General features: G+C 40.5%; 1 protein-coding gene across 2 annotated transcripts in view; it reads right to left on the reverse strand.

Moving 5' to 3' along the window:
- The window catches only part of TENM2 (teneurin transmembrane protein 2), an 828,204-nt gene that overhangs the window by 574,913 nt on the left and 225,680 nt on the right, over nt 1-27,611 (reverse strand). The window contains exon 3 of one of the 2 annotated variants that reach the window (XM_026660852.1): nt 8,878-8,894. The exons of the other annotated variant lie outside the window; for it this stretch is intronic. Coding sequence (XP_026516637.1) covers nt 8,878-8,894 — 17 coding nt within the window. The remainder of the gene's footprint in view (nt 1-8,877; nt 8,895-27,611) is intronic. 2 annotated transcript variants of the gene reach the window in all.

A 27,611-nucleotide genomic window follows, 5' to 3' on the forward strand; every position in this document is an offset into this window, starting at 1 on the left:
TTTAGTTATGCTAAGATAGTATCAGAAATCTGGGGCTGTAATAAACATTAAGGAAGAAAGGGGTTGGGAACAAGTCTTCACTAATGGCTGTGCACTCTTCAACCCACAAATTATTCTGCAACATCTGTTTTTGGCTGTAGGATCAGACTGGAAATTATGTGTTTTCTTATGACTCAGAATATTTTCTATCTTCTATTACCACCGAGGTTGCTCCACTCTAACCGTATCTCAACATTCAAACCTGCTGCCAATAAGTGACCCAAGCCATCAAAATGGATGACAAATAACCAAAATATTGGATACCCATTTTTTGATCAGCATTGCACACTACTTTACAGATTTTAGTTCATAGTTTATAGAGAACAATGTGGACTTTGTAATTATAAAAACTATTCTTAAGGATGTTTCTACACTGTGTGAATAAAACAAATAGTTTTTGCAGTCAATTTTGGGGCATGGAGAGGGGGGGCCCTTGCCCAGGTTGCTTCGAGGTAAAGGGGTGTACAATTTATTTTGTATCTCCCACTCACCATTATATAGTTAAGTCAGCTCCATCTCCCCACCCCATTCCCAACACAGCTGGTAGCAGTGCAATTGAATCAGTCCTCCCACATACACAACCACACACCTTCGTACCACCCTGCTACTAATGCAATTCACTTAGCACACGCCCCGAATTACCAATCCGTCTGGTGGTACCAGTACAATGAAGTACCCTATGCAGTTCAATCAGCCCAACCACATTTAGCCACCCTTTCCTCCAATATTATTAATTTAGGCTAGGCCCTGCCTCTCTGCAGGGCTCCATTGCTGCTGCCTCCAAGGAGGTCCCTGCTGCTCCTCCCTCCCTGCATCCCTATAGGGAGCACAGAGCAGAATCCCAGTTGCCCAGGAGCACACAGAGTTGTTCATGAGGGTAGGGGGAAGCCAGAATGACCAGGCTTGGTGAGTACACTTTCCGTGGGGTGGGGGAAGTGGAGCCTCCCAGCCTGTGAAGAGTTTACCAGCTCAGAGTCCACTACACTTCCTTCCCCTGCTGTCAGTGAAAGGTAAAGTGACTTACCTGCTGGCTCTGTCCTTTCCCCACTCCACCCAGAAAAGCCTATTGGCTCCTATATTCCCTGTCTGGGGCTGTCTCTCTGCTCCTGAGGGGAAAAGGGAAGAAATGGGGCAGGGGGTTCAGAGCTGCTGGAATAGGGCCATCTTCTTCCTGAGCCCCGCTGCTGCTTCTCCCTTTCCCGCCAAAAAAACACCTTAGTTTGCAGGGGAGCAGGGCAGGAAGGGAGGGGTCAGGTGGAATGTGGGACTTAAGCACTGGAAAGTGATTGCCTTTAGAGTGAAATTTTATTAAGAGCCACCACTTTCACACAGCTTTAGGAAAGAAACTGGAGTACTAGACAGGTTCTACATAATAGGCTGCCCCTCTATACCAAATTAAAGGCCAAGATTTCTAACACCAACCTATTTTTCATAGCAACAACAAATACAATCATTAGTCATGTGATGAAGGAGCAAATAGTATGGTGGTCTCCTCAGATGACAGGCTAGCCAATATTTCATTCTACTCTGAGTTAAAGGGATGCAAATTTCATTTTGGGGGACAGCAAAAGTGATATAGGGCATACTGAAGCAGGATCCAAAAAGTTATGGAACACAGTTTGACTCACAGGAAGTGCCTTCTAAGGCTAGAGAGGAGAGCAATCTCTTGATGTAAACCATAAATTGGCAACATGTTAACTGAGAAAGAGCTCCAGAAAACAGCAAGATCATCTGGATACCCATTGTTGCCCTGATGCGCATGGAAAACCAGAAGAACTCAGCAAGGCTAAATGATCAAAAATAGATGCCAAAGGGCCAACACTAATGGTAATCCAGTAGCCACAATCATCAGCATGACAACACTGCAAGATGCCTGAAGAAATAGTCATTTTTTTCCCCTTCAAGAGTCAGGTATAGACTGTGAGCTCTGCTACTGCACGAAAAGAAAAATTAACACAACCTGACTGCAGAGAGCAATGGGGTCACAGTTGTACAGTATGTTGTAAAATGGCAAAACATGTTGGAATACAAGAAATTAAACCCATTTAAGCAAAACCAATAAATCACAAGGTTTCTTTCTTCTCCCCTCCTTTAGAATACTAATTTCAAATATCTGGGATTATACTAACTTCAATTTATCATTGTTGAAGACAAAATTGAAAGTTATTCTATATTTGACTCAAAGCCAATCAGAATTGAAAGCTTCAAATTAAATCAACTAACCAGTGAAAATCAAATATCTCATTAAAATCTAATTGTCCTGCTAGCTGATTGGTTTAATTCTTCTGGTCTTGAAGCAGATGAAAAGGAAAAATGTGTCAGAGCCTGAACAACAGAGGGAGACAGAAACAAATAATCTGTACAAATGTATTAGAACAATATGCAAACAAGAAAATGTAACATCGTTTGAGTCACCTGTGCTGTCACAGTTTGACCACAAGGAGCTCTTGCAATATCTTGACTAAATGTCACAGACTTTGAACAATTATTGGGGCTCTATCTCAACTAATTCCCTTGTCTAAGAATAAACTTGAGTTATATCTTCAATGAGGTCTTTCATATTCTTCTGTTGTATGTATATTGCAGAAAGCAATATTGTGGGCACCTTCCAGATTCTAAAAATATTGCACATTTATACACATGTAGTCCCTGACCACAATTTCTGAGTCTGCTCTGTTTGCTCATGCAGTGACACACTGGAACATGACTGTGCCAGGGAGGGATTTATTATTCTGGGTAGTAAGTAAGAATTGCCCCTTGGGGAATGATGGGAATGAGAAAGCCCTGACTTAACTTCATCTTTCCAGTCTGTGCTTTCACGTGACAGATGCTATCTACTCCCTCATCAAACAATCACTCAGTGCTAGAGACGTTGCATCTACCTCAAGTACTGTACAGAACCCAAAACAAAGCAGCAACAATTGTAATGTATAGACAGGATATCTTACTTAGAATTCAAATATATCAGTATGCACAACTCCTCCTTAATGACTATGCACACAGCAGAGTCATGCACAGAAACAACACTTTGCATAGTGGCTTGACAATAAGCAAATATGGACGACATTTCTCTGTCATTTTGGGATCTGATTTTCAACTGGGCATTAACTCAGTTTCTCATTTTCCAGAAAGTGTTTTGATTTTGTAATTTAATTTGTTGACAGAAAGCGGTAGATGTCTTTACTACTAATTGTTGAGCCCACAATTAATTTTTGCATGCAAAAATATAGGTGCAGTAATTTGCAGATACAAAACTGTATCAACAAAACCAGAGACCAATATTGAAAGCTGAGCTCTCAAAATTCAGTATGATGGTGTTTAAAAAAAAGTATTTTCATTCATTCAGTTGTTAGGAGACAATCTATTCTAGCTGACCAACTGCAAGACTAGGTGGCAGGAGTTTGGGTTCTAATCCCATCTCTGATTCACTGTAGGAATATGGGGAAGTCAATTAAGTGCTATGTGCTTGAGTTTCTCCATCTGTAAAATAATGATATGATATTTACCTGCCTCACAGCCTTAATTGTGACGTTTTAATAGTTAACACTTCCACAAAACTTTGATGTTACTAATTATTATTTGGCTAAATTGTACTTAACTTACTATTTATTTTTTTTAAATCACAGTGTGCACTTGTCCCACTGTGGTTTTTTTTATTATTATTAATGCCACAGGCACGAGAGTGCCCACTCAGTAGATACAGCTCTGACCACACTGGAGCAAGTTTTTATTTCAGATATATGAATACACTGGGGAAGCTAGACATTGACATGACACTTCACAGGGAAGCTGAAAGAGGAGACGCTGGGAACAAAAACACACAACAATTATTTGAAAGGACGTTTTTGCGCTCCACTCACAATATCTGTGAGCATCTGCCTCCTCAGAGCAGTGAAAAACAGATTGGAAGAGGTGGAAGGGAGAAAGAGGGAAGTACTTTTTAAAGCATAAATGTCTTATATTGGTTTATTGGTTTCTTTCTCTTCAGATTTTCTTTAAATCTTTGCCCTGAACATGGGTATCTCTGCTCCTAAATACTCAGTTTTATATCAGCATTGTTTTTACCTTATTTGAATAGCACCCCATGCTCTAATAGTTGGACTATGATATCACTGTACATTAGCACTGTCTCTCTTTCAATCAATTTACACCAGCATGAAATGAGAGTCGGGCCATGGAGCATTACAACATGGTAAGGATATGACTACAGTTTCCATCACATTTTAACTATTAGCATGCCGATAAGATTCTTTTTTTATTGATCAGGATGGTTTACCACTTCATAGATTTGCTTTTATGAAATGATGCTGAAAAATAGTGAAAATACATACAGTTATGCCTAAGGGGGGGTTCCTGAAATGTTCTTGAAACTGTACTAGACATTAAATGGTATTTTGGCCAACACTGCAGCTGCCTCGAGAAAAGGCAAGTTTCATTTCTGGACCAGTGACAGGTCTTCTTTACCTAAAAATGCCAAGGCTTTAAAAATCTGTATCTCTTAGCCCTGCAAGACTAGAAACAGGAACTTTATTACATTGGGAAGGAGAGATTCCCAGCTTCACAACGGTAACAACGGTACTTGCCTCAAGCATTGGATGGGTCTAAGATGTCAGACATCAGTAAGCTTCCACTGATCAAGTCCCTTAGGCACTTCAAAATCTGCCATTGAGCATGTGCAAAGCCACCTGAGTCCTGACACCCAGGCACCTAAGCTTATGCCTAAGCCACAGTGGGATCCTCAAAAAAGGCATTCCCTTGCCTTTCTCACCTGATCAGTAGGCATTCTCAGAGGCCACCTTACAAGCTGGACCCTGCACTAAACACAGGAGGAGGAGGAGAAGGAGCTGTCACCATACTTATAACCTTTAGCTGCATGGTTAGAGTGCACACTGAGGATGTGGGATACCTGTGTTCCCATCGCTGCCTGAGGTAAAGCAGGGATTTGAATCCCTATCTCCAGAGAATGCCCTATCCATGGGTTTCTCAATCTCTCCTGGTGAGGACATTCCACTTTGTAAGTCATTAAATAGCCACTGGTACAGAGATTTGATCTTGGGTCTCTCACATCCCAACTCAGTGCCCTAAGCACTGGACTATATCAGTCAGTCTCACTCTTTCTCTGGTCCAATGAATATTTAATTATTTATACAAAATGGAACTGCTTCAACAGGAGAGACTGAGATCGACTCACTGCAGAACATCCCAGAGTCCAACAGTTGGAGTCTCCTGAGATGGGTGTTCAAATCCCTCCTCTACATGAGGCAGATTTCTAACCACTAGCCTAAACTTAGAGGTGGTCACTACCACCACTTTTTGTCAGAAAGGGCTAAGGCACCTAATTCCATGGCTGTGAATCCCAGATGGAGATAAGGTGCCTCCCTCTGTCCCAGACTAAGGTGCTTAGCTTCCTTTGAGGGGTGGAGCTGAGGCCACACCCCCTCATTGGTTTTTCCTACTGGCTAGTTTAGGCCACTGCCTGCTCAGCTTATTGGCTATTCTCAGGCACCTAACCCTCCCCAGACATTTTATGGCTAGCCTGACTGCCTAACTTGCGGCTGTGGATTCCACTAGGTGGCAGGCAACCCAAAGATAGCTGTTGCAACGTTGATCGTTTGTGAATTTAGCCTGCGGTGTTTTACAGTTTTTGGACCAAAATCCTCAACAGGTATAAATCACATAGCTCCACTGAAGTCAACAGAGCTACACTGATTTACAACAAGTGATGATGTCGTCTATTAATCTTAGGGCTTGTCTACACTGGCACTTTACAGTGCTGCGACTTTCTCACTCAGGGATGTGAAAAAACACCCCCTTGAGCACTGCAAGTTTCAGTGCTGTAACGTGTCCGTATAGACTATGCACCTGCGCTGGTAGCTACGCCCCTTGTGGGGGTGGTTTTTTTAGAGCGCTGGGAGAGCTGTGCTGCGACTACACAAGCCATGTTAAAGCGCTGCCGCAGCAGCGCTTTAACATTGCCAGTGAAGACGTGCCCTTAATTTTTCTCTTCCTCTGAGACCTATACAGTTCATATCATGTAATTGAGGCACCTGGTTTTTCTAGCAGAAGGGATACAAGAAGCAGATAGTATTTTTTTAATTCTCTCAAACATCTCTAAAATTGTTTCTGCAGAATATGCAGGATACATGAGATATATGTTAGAAAAGCAAATAAATACTTAATTGGCTTTTTAAAAATTGTTAACTGCTAATTTTTAAACACCAGGCTAATATTGAGGTGTATAATTAGTAGTGAGAAATCTAATTTAAAAGCTGGCTACACTGTAAAACAAGCTACATTTTAAAAATATTGATGACATTAAAACTATTAAAGATACATGACAAATTTATGACACATGACATTTAAGTGAAAGCTTCCATACAGTGTATGTCACCATATGTTCTCAATCTTCAAATGCTGTGTTTCTCTGAAAATATTATACTGATATGCAGGCCTAGAAATTCCTTTCGGGGCACTTGAGAAATTTCTATTTATACCTAATGAAATGCAATAATTTACTGCAAAGTTTATATATTGCTTTCCCTGCTTTGAAACTAAACTGAAGCAGCTAAGTGAATGAGCAAATAAGGGATGCTCTCTGAAGGGCTACAGTGGTGTGGGTGACACTTTTCTTGTCTTCCCAGAGGTAAAGTGTGTCATATCCTCAATACTTTCAATCTCTACCAGCCTAGAAAGCTACAGGCTATTCTCAGAGCAGGATCTCTCTCATTCACACATGCTTCTTACGTACTACGAGTCTAGTCTCCCCCTCCTTTTTTCCCCAAAGTTTATATAAATAAAAAAATAAGTACAAAGAACATGCATACTCAATAAATTCATCCCCAAGAAATAATTAAAATAGTTCAGACTGCAATTTTAATGTGTCTATAGTTCAGAAAAGCAAGCATGTTCAAGAAGTGTTCCTAGAATCCACATTTAGCATGACATCCTGGCACTATTGAATTTAATGGCAAAAGTCCCACTGACTTCAGTGGGGACAAGTTTTCACTCTCAGTCCTTACTCAGGCAAAATCACCTGTGAAGTTAGTGTTCCTATGGACATAATTGAAAAGGCTATGTTAAAAGTGCACTGAACATGCCACAAAGCTACACACACACAGTGTGTCACTGGAATGAGATGATATTTTTGATAAATAGTCAGAACACCACAATACTGTGTACGTTTGAATTGCTTTGAAGACTTTGTTTTGGCCATTACTGGAATTTTTTTATTATTAATATTCTCTCTATGAGCAAGAGGAATGAATGACCACAGAATAAACTAAAAAGAAACTAATTTCAGATTGCTTTCAGGTGAGATGAGTGCAGGGACAGTTCCAGCATTTGACATGTTATAATGGGAGTATTTATAGTGCTATCTTAGGGCATGTGTAACCTTGAAATGCTACAGTGGCACAGCTGCACGCACCACTGAAATGCTTCAGTTTAGACACTACTGCCACTGAAATGAGGGGTTCTCCCATTGGCACAGGTAATCCATCTCCCTGAGAGGGCATAGCTAGGTTGACAGAAGAATTCTTTTGTTGACATAGTGATGTCTACACTAGGAATTAGGTCAGCTTAACTATGGCAGTTGAGGTGTGGATTTTTCACACCCCTGGGAGACATAGATAAGCCAAATTAATTTTCTAGTGTAGACCAGGCCTTATTTTTATTAGGCAAAAAATTAAGAGTTTAAAAGGCAGAAAGCACTATACACCTAGGATTCTCACCCAAGAAGAACAACAGATTGCATAACAGATTAAAAAAGAGATGCAGAGGTCAAAGAAAATGTATGGCTACATTTAGTTGATTTTAAAATAAAAAAGTGATCATACCGTATGTATATTTTCCAGTAGTTTGTAGGCAGTACAGATTTAAGCTAAAGCTGTAGTGTAGGTGCAGTTCACTGAACCATATGCTGCTTTTCTTAAGTAACCCATTATACAAAAAATAAATATCTTGTGACAGATTGTTTTGACAGCTAAAAAAGATTTAAATTTTTTGAATGCATTTGACTGAAAGGCAAAAATGTTAGGTAGATGTTAATTTAACAGATGTCAAGTTTTGCATCATCACCATGAAACACGCAATTTCTGGCAAGCCTTCTTGCTGCGTTACAACATGAAGTCCTATGAATTCCACACGGATATGCCTTTCACAAACTTCCAACTTTCATTTTCATTCAGAGAAAAATATCTGAACTTTCCGTGGAAGAGGCTAACACCTGGTTATAGTTCTGGCAAAGCAAATAAATGCATGCAGAAATAATGCAACTGATACCTGTTTAGGTGAACTTTCTATTAAAAATGACCAGTTTGTCTGTAATTCTTATCGTAACTGTTTGAGATTATCTACTTCTACCCTTACACAATTTTACAGATCAAATAAGGACAGAACACCTACATTATTTTAAGAGGCATACTGTTTCCCAACACATCAATTTTATTATAATTTAATATCTTAAGACTACTGGAATTTGATGTTTAGTATTCTAGTATGTACAGTATAGCATGGAATATAACAGAACATGAGACTAGAATTTACAATCATTCACACAAGTGGTCCCACTTAAATCAATGGGAGTTATGCTCCTAAATCACTTTTGGAAATCTGATTTGTAGGCATCTAAATACAAATTCAGGAGCCTAATTTTTGGCTCATGTTTTTGAAAATTTTGACACTGGTCCTTAGTCTTATATAGCCCTTTTCATGATCTGGATATATCATCAATGTTTCAGAGCTCTTATAGAGATTTTTATGCTGGCAACATATTGATTGTGTAGGGGAATGGCATTACTATTAGCTGTGAAGTGATACGGCATGTGCCTGCCCCCCCACCCCCACTGATTAGAGGCCTGATTTTCCACTTTGTTATGCCAGTTTTAAATGGTGCAACTCCACTGACTTCAATAAAGTTACACTGGATAAAACCAATTTAACACAATGGAGAAACAGGCCCTAGGTCTGTAGAATGTGGTTAGTTATGTCTGCTTGGATCCCCACGTGGCTGTGGACATCTTGTATATTTTTAATATCGATTGCAAATATATTATCCCCATTTAACAGAAGGGGAAAATGGGACAAAGATGTTAAATTACCTGCCTTTGGGTAATTACAGACTAGTGGATTAGTCAAGGACCTAACATTCAGGAGACCTGTCTTCTAAATCAGATATTATCTCTCATGTGCAGTGTGAATTTGAGTATGCCACCAAATCTCAGTTTCCCCATCTATAACACTGGGGGCAATGGTATTTGCTTATTCCACAAGGATGTTATGGGACAATTTTTGTGAAGTGTAGTATCTGCTGGGCTTGATTTACCCTCACTGAGGTATGAGTTTGTGTAAATTACACATGCCTGTGGGCCATGAGAGAGAAAAGTTGCATTTATAACGTATCTGCAAATTAATGTGAGTTTTCACAAGTACACATTTTTGAACAAAAAAATGCTTCTCTCAACAAAACTGAAAAAAAAAGAAAAAGAAAAACAGTCTCCCAAAACTTCTTGACAAAGCAACATTGTGGGGAGGAGAAGTAATGAGAAAAATCGGGGAAATATTGCACATTAATTTCTCCCCAAAATTGTTAACCAAATTTACCCACTTTTACTTAATATTTTTTGTTCGTTTTTATTTCTTCTCACCACATATTTAATAAATAATGTATTTAAAAAGTATTAACCAATGGTTTGGTTTTTTACTTATCTGATTCAGTGCATTATTTTTAAGGTATTTGAAACAAAATACCCTGTGTTTGTTGTGGGTTTTTTTGAAAGAATGTGGCAGGAAGTCCTTTCTAAAGGCTCAGTAGTATTAATGTTAACATGGGAACCTGTGGAGAACAAAATAAAACCGGTCTGTTCTCCAAAAACTCCGTACATTTTTTTTTCAGGTGGTGACATACAATAAATACTTAGATACCCTGGGAAAACTCGCAATAACTCCATTTTACTCAGACAGATACAAGTGTCTCAAGAATCTAAGGCTACGTCTTCACTACAGGGGGGGTGTCGATTTAAGATATGTCGACGTATCGCAGCCGACTTACCCCGCTGTAGGGACGGTGGCAAAATCGACCTCTGCGGCTTCCCGTCGACGGCTCTTACTCCCACCTTCGCTGGTGGAGTAAGAGCGTCGATTCGGGGATCGATTGTCGCGTCCCGACGGGACGCGATAAATCGATCCCCGAGAGGTCGATTTCTACCCGCCGATTCAGGCGGGTAGTGTAGACCTGCCCTAAGTTAAGAAGTAAGGTTACAGGGGTTGGGATAATTCTCCCTGGAAAAGAAATACCCATAGGTGACCTAAAAGAAGGTGTTGAGAACCATAAATCCATGAGATTCTGCAGCACCATTTTTATACTGGAGAAAGGTTCAAAAAGTAGGAGGCATAAGCTAAAAATTTAGGAAAACAAGAAATTGGTAGCTTAAGCCAAACTATTTTGCCTAAAGGGTATTATATATGCTAAATATATTACAGTACCATACCAAAGAGAGACAAAATATATTTGTTTGTTTTTCCTTTTCATATTACAGGGAGGTGAGAATCAAATTGACCAAGAACAAGGGGACACAATTGAGCTGGCTGGATCTTCCCCATGGCTAAAGTATCTCGTTTGCTAATAAATCATCATGGGATACTCAGGATACACATTGGAATTTTACTTCTCGTCACAATTGTACCATACACATTTTGGAATGATGAACTTGAATGTAAGTTAGGTGTAACTGACCATGTGCAGGCATATCCGGTATTTGAGGCACCAGAGCTTTGTCTGCCATAAGCTGATGTTTAAAAATCTATTTATTCAATTTCATAAAAATGATTAGATGAAAAAAGTTAAAGAATGTTACTACTGTAGCTATTTTATTATACTTTCCCATTATTATTTTAGAGAGTGCCTTGGTTCAGCTAGCATAAAGATTCAACAAACTTCGCCAATCATTTTTAGTTTGCTTGTTATTCTGCAGTATATAATGGGTACAGAATAGCACATACCCTTATTAGCAGCACATCTCTAGATGTTGGTCTACCAAAAAAGTGGGCTTCAGTTTAAAACGACTCGCCACTAGAGTGACACTGCAACTAAGAGCAGACATACAGCAGTGGATCAATTCAGGGCATTGTTAGAGATCCTTTGAAAGGAAAATAACAGCAGTGTCTCAGTATCCCCATTACCCATGGGGGGGTTGCTCTTGCATTCTCATTGACATGTCAGTTACTGGGAAGGGGGCAGAAATATAGCCTAAGGGTGCTGAGTTATAAATTAGGACACTCAAGTTGACAGAGAGATTAGCTCAGCCTTTGAGGAAAGAAGAAAGAGACAGTGCTATAGAATACTGATACCAGCTGATCCTTATTGCAACTCTGAAGTTGCACTCTTGAACAGAGAAAACACCTCCTGCTCTGACAAAATGGTGGGGCAGGGGGAATTCAACATATACACAAATAAAGGGGGGGGGGGAAACAAAACCGAACTCTCTAAAGACTGATGATACTGGAATGCTTTCTGTACAACTTTTCATTTTGGACCTAAATTGACCTAAATGAATCCTACAATGTTGTTTATTATAATAAACATTTAAATAGTATATATGCTTAACATTGGAAGTACTGTAGCATTTAATTTCTTAAAGCCATTTTACTTTTGGGAAATTTCTCAAACTTTATAATGTCAAAATGGTTCCATATTGCTGTCCTCAAGCATTTCTGCATGACTGCCTGTAGATTTAGGTGTTATACTATATGATTGTTTTAGCTTTAAAATTATTTGAACAGGTACAGCATGCCTAAAATAAATGTATTTTCAAAATTAGGTTCTAGTTGATATTGCTCCAGGGTGAACTTATTAATGTTGTCATAAACCATGAAGCAAAGTACTGAAACCTGGTTTCTCTTTATTTCAACTATTTTAACAGAAGTTCTTTGTGATTAGTAGTTCTGTTGCTCAAGCAAGCATGATGCTATTTACAGGGCATGAACCACATTTCCTCTTACATGCATTGATCCACTCTGTCACAACACTATTAAAGTATAGTTTGTTTATATTATATTTAATGTCCCTCTTATTAAAAAGAAACACAATGAATTGCCAAGAATAGTAATTTACCAACAGGATGTATCTGAACTATAAAACTTTAAGACACTGTACTTTAAAATATGTCAATTCCACCGTACTTCACAAGTTGCTCCACTATTAACTGTGCTCAACATGTTCAGATGATTTAGAATCTCAAGAGTAATGTAAAAGATTTGATAGTTCATCCAGTACAATCTAAATATGAATTTTGCAAATAATTTCTCACCAGGAAAAGTAAAAAAAAAAAAAAAAAAATGACTGTTAATATTAAATCCCATCCTGCCCCTGGAATCTTACCAACTTCTGGATAGGTTTTAAGTACTTTAGCCATTCTTTTACAGTGTCTAGTCCTTGCCTTTTCCTTTGTAAATGCAGCTTTCTTCCCTATTTACTTGAGCTTAATTTTACTTTTTATTGTAATTTACACAATTTCAGAGAAAAATAACAAAGTTACATCATTTAAAGTTACTGTACCTTAACAATTGCACCTAAAGTGGCACTATTTTTGCATGCATGAAAGCTCAAAGCCTCAACTCCCATGAGCGATTAATCTTCAAACACTAATTAGATATTTGCTAATTAGTGTCTGATGTGTGAAATGAAAAACATTTTGAAGCTGAAATGAATAGGGTCTATAAAGATAGTGCCTGTGTCCCAGTTCTCCTTTTTACTATGTTATCATATTTCATAAATATTAATAAGATCACATGATACTACTCGTTCTATAAGATTATCTTTCTGAACGAATCCTTTTGTTTAATATAATAGGGATGTGTCAATATTTTGCATTTAGTGCAAGCTCTCAATGGAAAGAAGTGTTTTCCCTCAATGTTAAAGAGATGTCACATTTCATGCATCACATTTATGTGCTGCATTAACTGGTCCTATTTTTTAACTTAGTTTATCTTTTATTCCTCTGAAATGAAGAATGCAAAACCAGTAGTGAATAATTCTTTTAATTTCTGAACAATCTTGTTAAGTTTATCTTGTTTTAAATGTAACTAGCACAGAATATAAGAGATATAGTAATGTTTTTTCACAAATACAGAAAATGGCAGGTATTTTTCTAGGATGGTAAATTCCAAAGGTTTTTGAGGCATTATAAAGGTACACTTTGAAAATCATTAATTACACACACAAAGTGTATCTGACTTTTGAGGGGAAAAAAGCTATGACTACAAAGAATTTGTCTACCCTTGGTAACACATACAAAATGATTCCACATTACTAGAGTAATTCATAAATTTCATTTAGTGATCATACAGTAAGATTTCATTATCTACAAAAATAAAATATTTGGTTCCATGAATATTTGTCAAAGAGCAGTTGTATTAGGAGGACGGATGTGAATAACTTAAGAGGAAAGAGTTAATATCATACCGGAGTATTTAGGTGTTGTTGTATTTTAAACTACTCACCTATGAATGCTGGTCATATCACAAATTATATCTAATCACAGAATTGATATAGCAATTTCAAATGATAGCTAAGCTTGAGTTGACAAAGGTGACATTGAAACATAATGACTAGACTATCGTTTTCTCAGGCTGATGTTTTGTGATTATAATAATGCTGATCAAGATGATTAAAACAATAATAAAGGGAAAGTTCCAAGAACCAGAAAAAAACAGACCTCAGCGAGATACTGTATGGGAAGCAAAGCTACTATATTGTTCCATGCTTTTTCAATAAGACTTCTTCAATTCAGCTTAAAGTCAGACAGTTTATTAGTCCCAAAGGGCTCTCTGTAAACTGAAATTGATACAGTATTTTCTACCAATTCAATGTGCTTTCAGTTTTTCATATATTTGATATGAGAATAAGGTCACCTGTGCCAATTTATCATGCGCCACTATAGTTCATACTTCAGTGTAGCTTTGAGGTCTCTATCCAAACCCCATGAGTAAAACATCAAGAATCTATTTACGGTTATTCAGGGCCAGATTCTGATCTCACTTATGCTTGTTTTATACTGAGGAAACTGCATTCACTTCAGTGGCATTACTCCTGACTCACACCTGCGTAAGCGAGATCAGAATCCCACAGTTACCAGAAATTATAGTTTAACTTCCAAAACACCCTGAAGCCCTGTTCCACAAAACACAAACAAACAAAACAGCCTGACTGTTAAAACCTACCAGATCTGACCCAGTCACGTATTAAAACAAACACAAAACTAGACAACTTCTAATTACCAACAGATAAATGAGTCAAGGGAAATTCAAACCAAAACAAGACATCACCAGTCAACCCTGCAGACAGAGGTGGATTTACTATCCTATAATTTGCTAGGGCAAATCAATTTGTCTTAAATTCAAAGGTTTCATGTATTTGTTAATGATAACTAGTTACTTAACAATTCATTATTTGAAAGCACAAGTGCTCTATTTTTGTTTTGTTTTTATTTACTTCTGTTAGAAGTTTTCTTTTAAATTAAGGTGATTTCTTCTTACCTATTTTACAGTCGTCACATTACATTCATTTGGCGGGAGGAGAATGAATAGCACTGGTATTCACATTTGACAGATGTAGCAAATCATATTCCCAGCAAGACTAAAGATGACACAGGTGATGGCCATGTCTTTTGGGTGCTTTAAAATTCAGAGAAATGTTCTTATTCCAAAAGTTATTCTGGGCACTTAAATGTGATCTGAACCTCTTAATATTCCGTGGCAGGTTTAGTCACGAACTAAAGCTGCCAATAGGTTATTTTCATCCATGTGTCTTGTTGAATGTGATGCTGTTAGACATGTAGCTACTCTTTACCAAAACTGTTCAGGCTGTATGTTATCCAAACATCACATCACCTCTAGTTTAAACAACGTGTACCCTCTGCAAATGACAAGTTGTTTTGCTCAGAAAAGTACAAGCTGATGCCATTTAACCTGGAGATGATGCGATATCTTGATTGCATGTTATTTAAATGGCACAAAATTTCTAAACAAATTGCAGGAATAGAGTCCAGAGGAGAATCACATTAAATAACATACAGACAGGGCCACAGCAACAGAGCACATGCAACATTGGCTTTTGACTCTATGATACAACTCTGGAATTGCTCTTCATAACATCCTGGGAGAATTCAGCAAAATGGTATAGCAAAATAAAGCTGTAAGAAAACAAAAATCCCAAGAAAAATCAGCCCTAATATCACTCACTTAAACGGCCAATTATATAAAGGACACGGGACCGTTCACACATATAGTTTGTTCCCATTATTACCAGATTTGCTGACACAAATTGCTTAATTGTGTGTGAGCCTGTATGTGCAATTGCTCGTGGAAAAAAAGCATAAAATCTAGCACACATTTTTCACACCAATCTTGAAATTTTGGCCCATATATTTTAGTTGTCTATACTACGAATGACAGATGCACTGCTTATTGACTTATAACATTGATTATTCATCGTGTATTGCAAGGCAGAAGAAAAACCTGGTTAAGGAACAACTTGTCTTCTTGGATTTCAAGAAGGCAGATTTTAGCAAACTCAGGGATTTGGTAGATGAGATCCCATAGGAAGCAAGTCTAAGGGGAAAAACAGTTCAAGAGAGTTGGAAGTTTTTCAAAGAGACATTATTAAGGGCACAAGAGCAAACTATCCCACAGCGTAGGAAAGATAGGAAGTACGGCAAGAGACCATCCTGGCTTAACCAGGAGATCTCTAATGATCTGAAACTCAGAAGAGAGTCCTACAAAAAGTGGTAACTAGATCAAATTACAAAGGATTAATATAAACAAAAAACACAAGTACGGACGGACAAAATTAGAAAGACCAAGGCACAAAACAAGATTAAACTAGTTATAGACATAAAGGGTAACAAGAAAACATTCTATAAATACATTAGAAGCAAGACAAAGACCAAGGACAGGGTAGGTTATTACTCAAAAACAACAAAAAATGTGGAAATGGCAGAAGTGCTAAGTCACTTTTTTGTTTCAGTTTTAACCAAAAAGGTTAGTAGAAATTGGACATATAACATAGTGAATGTCAGTGAAAATGAAGTAAGATCAGAGTCTAGAATTGGGAAAGAACAAGTTAAAAATTACTTAGTCAACTTAGATGTCTTCAACTCACCAGGGCCTGATGAAATACATCCTAGAATACTCAAAAAGCTGACTGAGGAGGTACCTGAGTCATTAGCAATTATCTTCAAAAACTCATGGAAGATGGGAGAGATTCCAGAAGACTGGAAAAGGGCAAATATAGTGCCAATCTATAAAAAGGGAAATATGGACAACCCGGGGAATTGCAGACCTGTCAGCTTAACTTCAGTACCCAGAAAGATACTGGAGCAAATTATTAAGCAATCAATTTGCAAAACACCTAGAAGATAATAAAGTGATAAGTAACAGTCACCATTCATTTGTCAAGAACAAATCACGTCAAACCAACCTAATAATTTATTTTGACAGGGTAACAAGCCTTTTGGATGGGGGGAAGCGGTAGATGTGGTATATCTTGATTTAGTAAGGCTTTTGATACTGACTAGCATAACTTTCTCATAAACAAACTAGGGAAATACAAGCTAGATTTAGCTGATATAAGGTGGGTGCAAAACTGGTTGGAAAACTGTTCCCAGAGTGTAGTTATCAATGGTTCACAATCAAGCTGGAAGGGCATAACAAGTGGGGTCCGCAGGGATCAGTTCTGGGTCCGGTTCTGTTTAATATCTTCATCAATTATTTAGATAATGGCATAGAGAGTACACTTATAAAGTTTGCGGATGATGCCATACTGAGAGGGGTTGCAAGTGCTTTGGAGGATAGGATTAAAATTCAAAATGATCTGGACAATTTGGAGAAATGGTCTGAAGAAAACAGGATGAAATTCAGTAAGGACAAATGTAAAGTACTCCACTTAGGAAGGAACAATCAGTTGCACACATACAAAATGGAAATGACTGCCTAGGAAGGAGTACTGTGGAAAGGGATCTGGGGGTCATACTGGATCACAACCTCAATATGAATCAAGAGTGTAACACTGTTGCAAAAAATAATTGTAAAAAGCAAACATCATTCTGGGAAGTATTAGCAGGAGTGTTGTAAACAAGACACGAGAAGTAATTCTTCCATTCTACTCTGCACTGATTAGACCTCAACTGGAGTATTGTGTCCAGTTCTGGGTGCCACATTTCAGGAAAGATCTGGACAAATTGGAGAAAGTCCAGAGAAGAGCAACAAAAATGATTAATGGAACATGACCTATGAGGGAAGATTGAAAAAACTGTACGTTTAATCTGGAGAAGACTGAGGGGACATGATAACAATTTTCAAGTACATAAAAGGTTGTTACAAGGAAGAGGGAGAAAAATTATTCTCCTTAACCACTGAGGACAGGACAAGAAGCTTAAATTGCAGCAAGGGGAGTTTAGGTTGGACATTAGGAAAAACTTCCTAACTGTCAGGGTGGTTAAGCACTGGAATAAATTGCCCATGGAGGTAGTGGAATTTCCATCATTGGAGATTTTTAAGAGCAGGTTAGAAAAACACCTGCCAGGGATGGTCTAGATAGTACTTAGTTCTGCCGTGAGTGCAGGGGACTAGACTAGATGGCCTCTTGAGGTCCCTTCCAGTCCTATGATTCCATGATTCTCTGTTAATTCAGCTGAGTCCTGTACTCTGTGTAGCTTTCTCCATTTAAAGGGAAGGGTTAATGCAGTTAGGTTAACTTGTAGGCCTCAGATAGCCCTATTTCACATAATATTACTTCAAGTTATGATGTGCAATCAAAGCTATGGTCTTGTTTGGGAGAGTCACACAATAGTCTTATAATCTGGCTCACCACTACTTGAATTAAACCTAGCATCTCTTTTCATCCAATATAAAGGGAGTAATGCTGCTGTAAAGGTGTCACTTACCAAACCAGGAGAGAACCTGTGGGCACATCTCTACAAAAATAAAGTATTATATAATCATTGAAGAAAGATATGTGCCAGCATTTTTATGAAAGTTTTGCCACTGTATTGAAAGTTCAGTTGTATATTATGCATCTGATTCAATGAGAAGTGGAGTTAAGCAAGTGTGCAGTTTGAGTAAGCACATGCTGCTATTTGGCATAGAAATCAATTATGGCCTTAAAAGGAGTGATCACATGCTCATTGCTAGAATTTGCACAGACTCTACCTTCAACAGAGTGGCAGTGACTACTGTTTTAATGCAGTCCATAACACAAATTTCCACCAGGGATGGCAAAGGTGCATTGCACCTCAGGCAATTTTAACTTACATACTTACAGAACTTTTCCTATTTTTATGTATCTATTTTCAGAATACATATAAGTTCAGGCAACAAGCTCTGTTTTGTTTATTAGTAAAAACAGAAAAAGGGCAGAAAAGGTGGGGGAGTTGCATTGTATGTAAGAGAGCAGTATGACTGCTCAGAGCTCCGGTATGAAACTGCAGAAAAACCTGAGTGTCTCTGGATTAAGTTTAGAAGTGTGAGCAACAAGGGTGACGGCGTGGTGGGAGTCTGCTATAGACCACCAGACCAGGGGGATGAGGTGGACGAGGCTTTCTTCCAGCAACAAACAGAAGTTACTAGATCACAGCCCTGGTTCTCATGGGAGACTTCAATCACCCTGATATCTGCTGGGAGAGCAATACAGCGATGCACAGACAATCCAGGAAGTTTTTGAAAAGTGTAGGGGACAATTTCCTGGTGCAAGTGCTAGAGGAACCAACTAGGGGCAGAGCTCTTCCTGACCTGCTGCTCACAAACAGGGAAGAATTAGTAGGGGAAGCAAAAATGGATGGGAACCTGGGAGGCAGTGACCATGAAATGGTCAAATTCAGGATCCTGACACAAGGAAGAAAGGAGAACAGCAGAATACGGATCCTGGACTTCAGAAAAGCAGACTTTGACTCCCTCAGGGAACTGATGGGCAGGATCCCTTGGGAGAATAACATGAAGGGGAAAGGAGTCCAGGACAGCTGGCTGTATTTTAAAGAATCCTTATTGAGGTTGCAGGAACAAACCATCCCGATGTGTAGAAAGAATAGTAAATATGGCAAGCGACCAGCTTGGCTTAACAGTGAAATCCATGCTGATCTTAAACACAAAAAAGAAGCTTCCAAGAAGTGGAAGACTGGACAAATGACCAGGGAGGAGTATAAAAATATTGCTCAGGCATGCAGGAATGAAATCAGGAAGGCCAAATCACACTTGGAGTTGCAGCTAGCAAGAGATGTTAAGAGTAACAGGAAGGGTTTCTTCAGGTATGTTAGCAACAAGAAGCAAGTCAAGGAAAGTGTAGGCCCCTTCTGAATGACGGAGGCAACCTAGTGACAGAGGATGTGGAAAAAGCTAATGTACTCAATGCTTTTTTTGCCTCTGTCTTCACAAACAAGGTCAGCTCCCAGACTACTGCACTGGGCAGTATAGAATGGGGAGGAGGTGACCAGCCCTCTGTGGAGAAAGAAGTGGTTCGGGACTATTTGGAAAAGCTGGATGAGCACAAGTCCATGGGGCCGGATGCGCTGCATCCGAGGGTTCTAAAGGAGTTGGTGGATGTGATTGCAGAGCCATCGGCCATTATCTTTGAAAACTCATGGCGATCGGGGGAGGTCCCGGATGACTAAAAAAAGGCTAATGTAGTGCCAGTCTTTAAAAAGGGAAGAAGGAGGATCCGGGGAACTACAGGCCAGTCAGCCTCACCTCAATCCCTGGAAAAATCATGGAGCAGGTCCTCAAGGAATCAATTCTGAAGCACTTAGAGGAGAGGAAAGTGATCAGGAACAGTCAGCATGGATTTACCAAGAGCAAGTCATGCCTGATTAACCTAATTGCCTTCTATGACGAGATAACTGGCTCTGTGAGGGGAAATCAGTGGATGTGTTATTCCTTGACTTTAGGAAAGCTTTTGATACAGTCTCCCACAGTATTCTTGCTGGCAAGTTAAAGAAGTATGGGCTGGATGAATGGACTATAAGGTGGATAGAAAGCTGGCTAGATCGTCGGGTCAACAGGTAGTGATCAATGGCTCCATGTCTAGTTGGCAGCCGGTATCAAGTGGAGTGCCCCAAGGGTAGGTCCTAGGGCCGGTTTTGTTCAATATCTTCATTAATGATCTGGAGGATGGTGTGGACTGCACTCTCAGCAAGTTTGCAGATGACACTAAACTGGGAGGAGTGGTAGATACGCTGGAGGGTAGGGATAGGATACAGACAGACCTAGACAAATTAGAGGATTGGGCCAAAAGAAATCTGATGAGGTTCAACAAGGACAAGTGCAGAGTCCTTCACTTAGGACGGAAAAATCCCATGCACTGCTACAGAATGGGGACCGAATGGCTAGGCAGCAGTTCTGCAGAAAAGGATCTAGGAGTTACAGTGGACGAGAAGCTGGATATGAGCCAACAGTGTGCCCTTGTTGCCAAGAAGGCTAATGGCATTTTGGGCTGTATAAGTAGGGGCATTGCCAGCAGATCGAGGGACGTGATCATTCCCCTCTATTCAACATTGGTGAGGCCTCATCTGGAGTACGGTGTCGTTTTGGGCCCCACACTACAAAAAGGATGTGGAAAAATTGGAAAGAGTCCAGCAGAGGGCAACAAAAATGATTAGGAGGCAGGAGCACATGACTTATGAGGAGAGGCTGAGGGAACTGGGATTGTTTAGTCTGCAGAAGAGAAGAATGAGGGGGGATTTAATAGCTGCTTTCAACTACCTGAAAGGGGGTTCCAAAGAGGATGGATCTAGACCTTTCTCAGTGGTAGCAGATGACAGAACAAGGAGTAATGGTCTCAAGTTGCAGTGGAGGTGGTTTAGGTTGGATATTAGGAAAAACTTTTTCACTAGGAGGGTGGTGAAACACTGGAATGGGTTACCTAGAGAGATGGTGGAATCTCCTTCCTTAGAGGTTTTTAAGGTCAGGCTTGACAAAGCCCTGGCTGGGTTGATTTAATTTGGGATTGGTCCTGCTTTGAGCAGGGGGTTGGACTAGATGACCTCCTGAGGTCCCTTCCAATCCTGATATTCTATGATTCTATGAATAGGTGAGTTCATACAAATCCTATGTGAATAAGGTATAAAGTATTAATAAATGGAATCATTGTATTCTTGTGGGTTCTCTCTCAAAACCTGTTAAAGATATTTAATTAGTATTTAAAACAAAACTGGTTATTTACCTTTCCTAACTGCTGTTCTTCAAAATGTGTTGCTCATGTCCATTCCATTCTAGGTGTGCGCCCACATGTGTGGTCAGAGATTTTTGCCTTAGCGGTATCCATAGGGCCAGCTGTTGCGCCCCTTTGAGTGCTGCGCTCATGCATCGGTATATCAGGCGCTGCTGGCCCTATGCCTTTTCAGTTCCTTCTTGCTGGCAACTCTGACAGAGGGGCATGAGGGTGGGTAATGGAATGGATATGAGCAACACATCTTGAAGAACAACAGTTACGAAAGGAAGGTAACCATTTTTTCTTCTTTGAGTGCTTGCTCATGGAGATTCCATTCAAGGTGACTCACAAGCAGTATCAATGGAGGTGGACTAGGGGTCCATGGTCTTGTAGCACTACTTTGCCAAAGCCAGCATCGTCTCGAGCTTGCTAGGTAAGTGCATAATGAGATGAGAACATGTCGATAGACAACCAGGTAATGGCTCTACAGATCTCTTGGATTGGCACCTGCACCAGGAAGGTGCAGTCACAATCACCAGTGGAGGCACCTTCGCCAGCTCATAGCAGTAGTGGATGCAGACCGTGATCCAGGACGAAATGCTCTGAGCAGACACTGGGCCATCTTTCATTCTGTCTGCCACCGCAATGAACAATTGAGTTGATTTATGGAATGGCTTTGTTCTATCTATGTAGAAGGCCAGCGCCCTCCTGACATCCAGGGAGTGTAGTCTCCGCTCCTCATGTGACACATGAGGCTTTGGAAAGAAGATAGGTATGTATATGTCCTGGCAAGTATGAAACTGGGAAATGACCTGGGTGTTGTCACAGCTGGACATTATCCTTGTAGAAGACTATAGAGGGGAGCTCCAAAGTTAGTGCTCTGATCTCAGACACCCTGCGAGACTTGTTGAGGCAATGCAGGTCCAGAATGGGTCTGAAGCCCCCCCCCCCTTTGTTTTCGGGATTAGGAAGTAGTGGGAATAAAACCCTTTTCCCTTCATGTCCCAAGGGACCTCCTCCACTGCTCCCAGGTGCAGGGGGTTCTCGACCTCTTGGACGAGGAGTTGCTCGTGAGAAGAGTCCCTGAAGAAGGATGGGGAAGGGGGAGTGGTAGGAGGGGAGGCCAAAAATTGCAGGGTATAGCCCTGAGATTCTATGTCTAACACACAGCGGTCCGAGGTGACCCGCGACCAGTCCGAACGGTAGGGACGAAGACGGTCAAGGAAAGAACAAGGTGGATCCGGGGAATTGACTGGGACGCCTCTCTCGAGCGCACCTTCAAAATGAGTGCTTCTGGGTCCTGGGATGCTTTGCTGGGCCAGGCTGCGTGGGTGAGTGGGAGGAGGAAGGGCGGCAATGACTAAAGCTCATGTCTCTATCCCTTCTCCTTGCAGACCCCTGACAAGGCTTCCAAGGCCTTGGCAACGGAGGCAGACGGAACTGCTTCCATGCAGACTGCGGCATATGCATGCCCCGTGAGCGAAAGGTGGCCCAAGTGTCCTTTAACCCATGCAACCTTGCATCAATCTGCTCTGAAAAGAGACCGTTCCCATCAAAAGGGAGGTCCTGGATAGAGGTCTTCATCTCTTGGGACAGGCCGGTGGTCTGAAGCCAGGAGCTGCACTTCATGATCACCGCCGATATGACCACCCTAGTCACCAAGTCTGCAACGTCCCACGCCATCTGGAGAGAGCACCTAGCCGCTGCAGTGCCCTCCTCCACCAGGGTGCCGAATTCCTGGGCCAGACCCTGAAGGAGGGACTCCTTGAACTTATGGAGAGAGTCCCATAAGTTAAAATAGAACCTGCCCAAGAGGGCCTGATGGTTCGCCACCTGGAATCGGAGGCTGGCTGTTGAACAAATTTTTCTCTCAAAAAGGTCCAGTCTTTTGGCCTCTTTATATCTGGGAATTGAACTAATGTGCCCCTGCCTGTCCTTTTCATTGGCCGCAGAGACAATCAGCGAGCCCAGAGTTGGGTTTGTATAAAGGTACTCAAATTAAATTAATGGAGATATCCCATCTCCTAGAACTGGAAGGGACCTTGAAAGGTCATCGAGTCCAGCCCCCTGCCTTCACTAGCAGGACCAAGTACTGATTTTGCCCCAGATCCCTAAGTGGCCCCCTCAAGGACTGAACTCACAACCCTGGGTTTAGCAGGCCAATGCTCAAACCACTGAGCTATCCCTCCCCCACCGGCAGTTTTAAGGACCCCATCATGCACTGGTAGTGCAACAAATGCCAGGGTAGAGGCTGAGAGGACATTAAACAAGGTGTCTGCCTGCTCAGCCATCTCCTCCACTTCTAGGCCCAAGCTCTTGGTCACCCATCGAAGCAGGGCCTGGTGTTCCTTAAAATCGTTGGGCGGGCTGGCCCTCGAGCGTCTCACAACCGGCTCGTCCAGGGATGAGGACGATGACTGTACCGACGGGGGAGGCTTTGGGGCAACATCCACTGTGGAGGAGGGGGGTTTTGGGGTTGGCGCTGTCTCCTCTACTCCGACCTCCAAGCGGCTTTCTTGCACTGAGCCCTGTACTGCCAGTGCCACCAGCTGTTGTTCCGAGGCAGAGGCAGATGAATGGTGCAAAGGTGGCATCATCATCATCATCGGCATGCCCCATGCACTCCAATAAGACCACTGCGCTGGCCACTGGACATGCTGCCAAGGCAGCGCCATAGACGTCGACACGGCCTCAGGTGCCCATTCACACTGGTGGGGTCTTGGTGAGGGTCCAAACTGCCCTTCCGTGCTGGAGGAATCCCCTTCCGGTGACCACAGCAGGGCCATTGACACCTGTGTCTGCCTTCTGACCGTCAATGCTGGAGACTGGTGTTTGGAGTGGGAGGATCGGTGCTGGTATCGAGGGGACTGGAGCTAGGGTTGGGGGGACTGGAATCATGACGGGGAGTGCTTCCACAGGGCGGGTGACTGAGATCTGCACTGAGAGGATGAGCGGCGGGAGGGTGAGGTGTTCTGTGTCGAGGTGGGAACCACAATTACAGTGCCTGTGACCGAGGGTGAGTCCCAGAGGGTCTGGACTGCGACGCCGGAGATCGGCGGCGTGGAGATGGAGAGCACTACCTTGTCGCGGGGGATTGGCGGTGCTCCACTGCCCCCTTAGGAGTCTTAGGGGCTGGCTTGCCCTCGAAGAGAGCCTTTGCTGCTTCCTGCAGCACTTATTCCATGAGACATCATCCGTATGATTAGGGTGAGGCTTGTCTAATGACTAAATTTTTCCTCTTAACTGATCATTGCTTTGTGTGATGTTTGTCACTTCCTAGCAGAATAATGTTACCTGAGACACAAGATAGACCCATCTTTCATTCAAAACTCATCTGTCCAGGGAAATATTGACTTTACTTAAAAGAAAAAAAAAACAAATTTTAAGTAAGTGTTTGGGCTATGGCCAATGCATCACTTAACTGTGTGCAGAAAGAGTAAAGGCCTAAGTTTTGTTTAAGATAATGAAACATACTTTCTATTATAAGGCACCAGCATTACATTGTGTTATACAAGATTGTTCCTGCATTTTTACTAACATTCTCTTTTTCACTAACTGGAATTTGACATTCATTGGCAAAGTTTAATTATTGAAGTTTTTTTATCTAAATAAAAAATGAAAGCGGAATTTGTCAGAAGACTGTTTTTATGCAGCTATCAAAGAATAATGGAGAACACATTCTAAGGAGTTATTAAAAGTATTTAATGAACTTGGATTCATATAGTCTCACATTCTTCATATATCTTGGCTAAAGGCCTAAACTTCCAATCCCATTTAGATGCTACCCTAAATCTTCCCTGGCAGAAGGAACACAATGTTTTATAAAACAGCCTCTTGTCTTTTGTATAGTTTCGGAATACCTCAGAATTGTGTGTGTTTCAAAGCCCCAATCCTCCAAAGGGATCCATCTACACAGACTCCTACTTGAGGAATGGTGGGGAGAGGGGAGGAGATATCTGAATAATATTAACCTAAAGTGGATGGACCAAATACTCTGCTTGGATAGACCTATGCACCTTCTTCTGGATTAAATTACCATTTGGCTTTGGACGTATTTGGGACAAAGAGATAGCCAATGGAAGAACTGTTGATGAAGCTGTTGTGCCTTTATGTCACCACAAAACCCCACAGAGTTGGTACTGATAGGTCCTAATCCATTGGCCTTACCTCTCTTGTAGCTAAACACATGCATGATGTGGAGTTAACCAAGCACAGAGCATTCTCCAAATTTCTTGTACAAGCCTCCCCTCTTCTGATTATTCTAACTCCTGCCAGGAGTAATATACTTGAGCAGCTGTTTGGGAATCCATGGTTACACTAACTTGTGCCCACTAGTGGGATAACTAAAGAGAGCTATGACTTTATCCACTAATTTCAATTTCACCCTGCATATGAATCTGAAATTGGCTCTATGAGGTTTGTATCACACTACTGAATGGTTTTCTATCCAACAAAAATGTACTTATTTCTGTATTTAATCACAGGATACAGCAGAAACACATGTGACATGGCAGGAAGAAGCGCTAATAAAACCCTAAATTACAGAAGAGTTTACTGATGTGTGAAATATTGAAAAGAAAGCTAGGAAAGGAGGAAAAAAGCATGTAAATCAACGACTGGCTAAGAGGAACTCTCTCACTATTAGACCATCCTTTCCCAGGGAGATACTGACTGCCCCCACTGTGAATTCAATGGGAGTTGAGGACACTGAACATTTTGCAATATCTGTATCATATATACTAATATAGATCCTTGCTCAAGGAATGAAATGTGTCTGTTATCTTCATAGCAAGGGCTGTTTCTGAACCTAAATATCAATTAGCTTAATTATATTGATCTGTGAGAATGTCCTAATTTATTGTACCAGTGTGAATGTTTAATGAAAATTCTATTATGGGAACTATTCTACTCAAAGCGAGGAAAAAAGAACCACAAACTACATTTGTATCGTTCAGACTGGATAAAGTAAAAAATTGTCTGAAGCATAAAATTATTAACTTAATAATTAAGTAATATAATTAAAATAATTTCAATGTGATTATTTATGTAATATATATTCTTTACAGATAATTCAAGAATTTTATTAAACATACTGATTTGGCACATATAAAATTAACTGAGCCTTCATAGATCAGTTGTTTAGTTGTAGTTAACCTTTTCTATGTACTGCAAATGCATGCTTTAGTTGGTTCTAATCTTTATAATGTGTGGGGTGTGTGTGTGTGTATATTACAAGAAAAAATTCCATGTATAATCTATTCAGTAGTTCCCTCTTTAAGAATAATATAGACACAGGAAACAGTACAGTATGATATCTCCTGAATTAGAGTGTATATGGTAGAGATTTGAAGATGGGTACAGACAGAGTTAATTGTAAACTCCTATTTTCCCATTCTCATAGTATCACAAATTGAGAACATTCAATTAAATTGAAAGACAACTGAAAATATTTTTTTTAATGTGGTGCATAATTAACCTGTGGCACTCATTGTCTCAAAATATCACAGAGGCCAAAACTTAGAATTCAAAAATGCATTAGACATTTATAGAATAATGGGAACCACCAGAATAAAAATTTTCAAAACATAAACATTGTAAGTAATATATATCCTCATGCTATAGAGCATAAGCCAATCAATAAGTGGAAGACCAAGGACAAGGTAGGCCTGTTACTTAATGAGGGGGGAAAACAATAACAGAAAATGTGGAAATGGCAGAGATTTCTTAATGACTTCTTTGTTTGGTTTTCACCAAGAAGGTTGGTGGTGATTGGACATCTAATATGGTGAATACCAGTGAAAGTGAGGTAGGATCAGAAGAGGTTAAAATAGGGAAAGAACAAGTTAAAATTACTTAGACAAGTTAGATGTCTTCAACTCACCAAGGCCTGATGAAATGCATCCTAGAATACTCAAGGAGCTTACTGAGGAGATTAGCATCCATGACTTTAATAATTAATGGCGATATCCCATCTCCTAGAATTGGAAGGGACCTTGAAAGGTCATCGAGTCCAGCCCCCTGCCTTCTGTAGCAGGACCAAGTACTGATTTTGCCCCAGATCCCCAAGTGGCCCCCTCAAGGATTGAACTCACAACCCTGGGTTTAGCAGATCAGTTCTGGGTCCGGTTCTGTTCAATATTTTCATCAATGGTTTAGATAATGGCATAGAGAGTACACATGTAAAATTTGTGGACGATGCCAAGCTGGGAGGGGTTACAAGTGCTTTGGAGGATAGGATTATAATTCAAAATGATCTGGACAATTTGGAGAAATGGTCTGAAGTAAATAGGATGAAATTCAATAAGGACAAATGCAAAGTACTCCGCTCAGGAAGGAACAATCAGTTGCATACATACAAAATGGGAAATGACTGCCTAGG

This window comes from Terrapene carolina, unplaced genomic scaffold (genome assembly GCF_002925995.2).
Source record: "Terrapene carolina triunguis isolate 2854851 unplaced genomic scaffold, T_m_triunguis-2.0 Scaffold838, whole genome shotgun sequence".
Taxonomy (NCBI): Eukaryota; Metazoa; Chordata; order Testudines; family Emydidae; genus Terrapene; species Terrapene triunguis.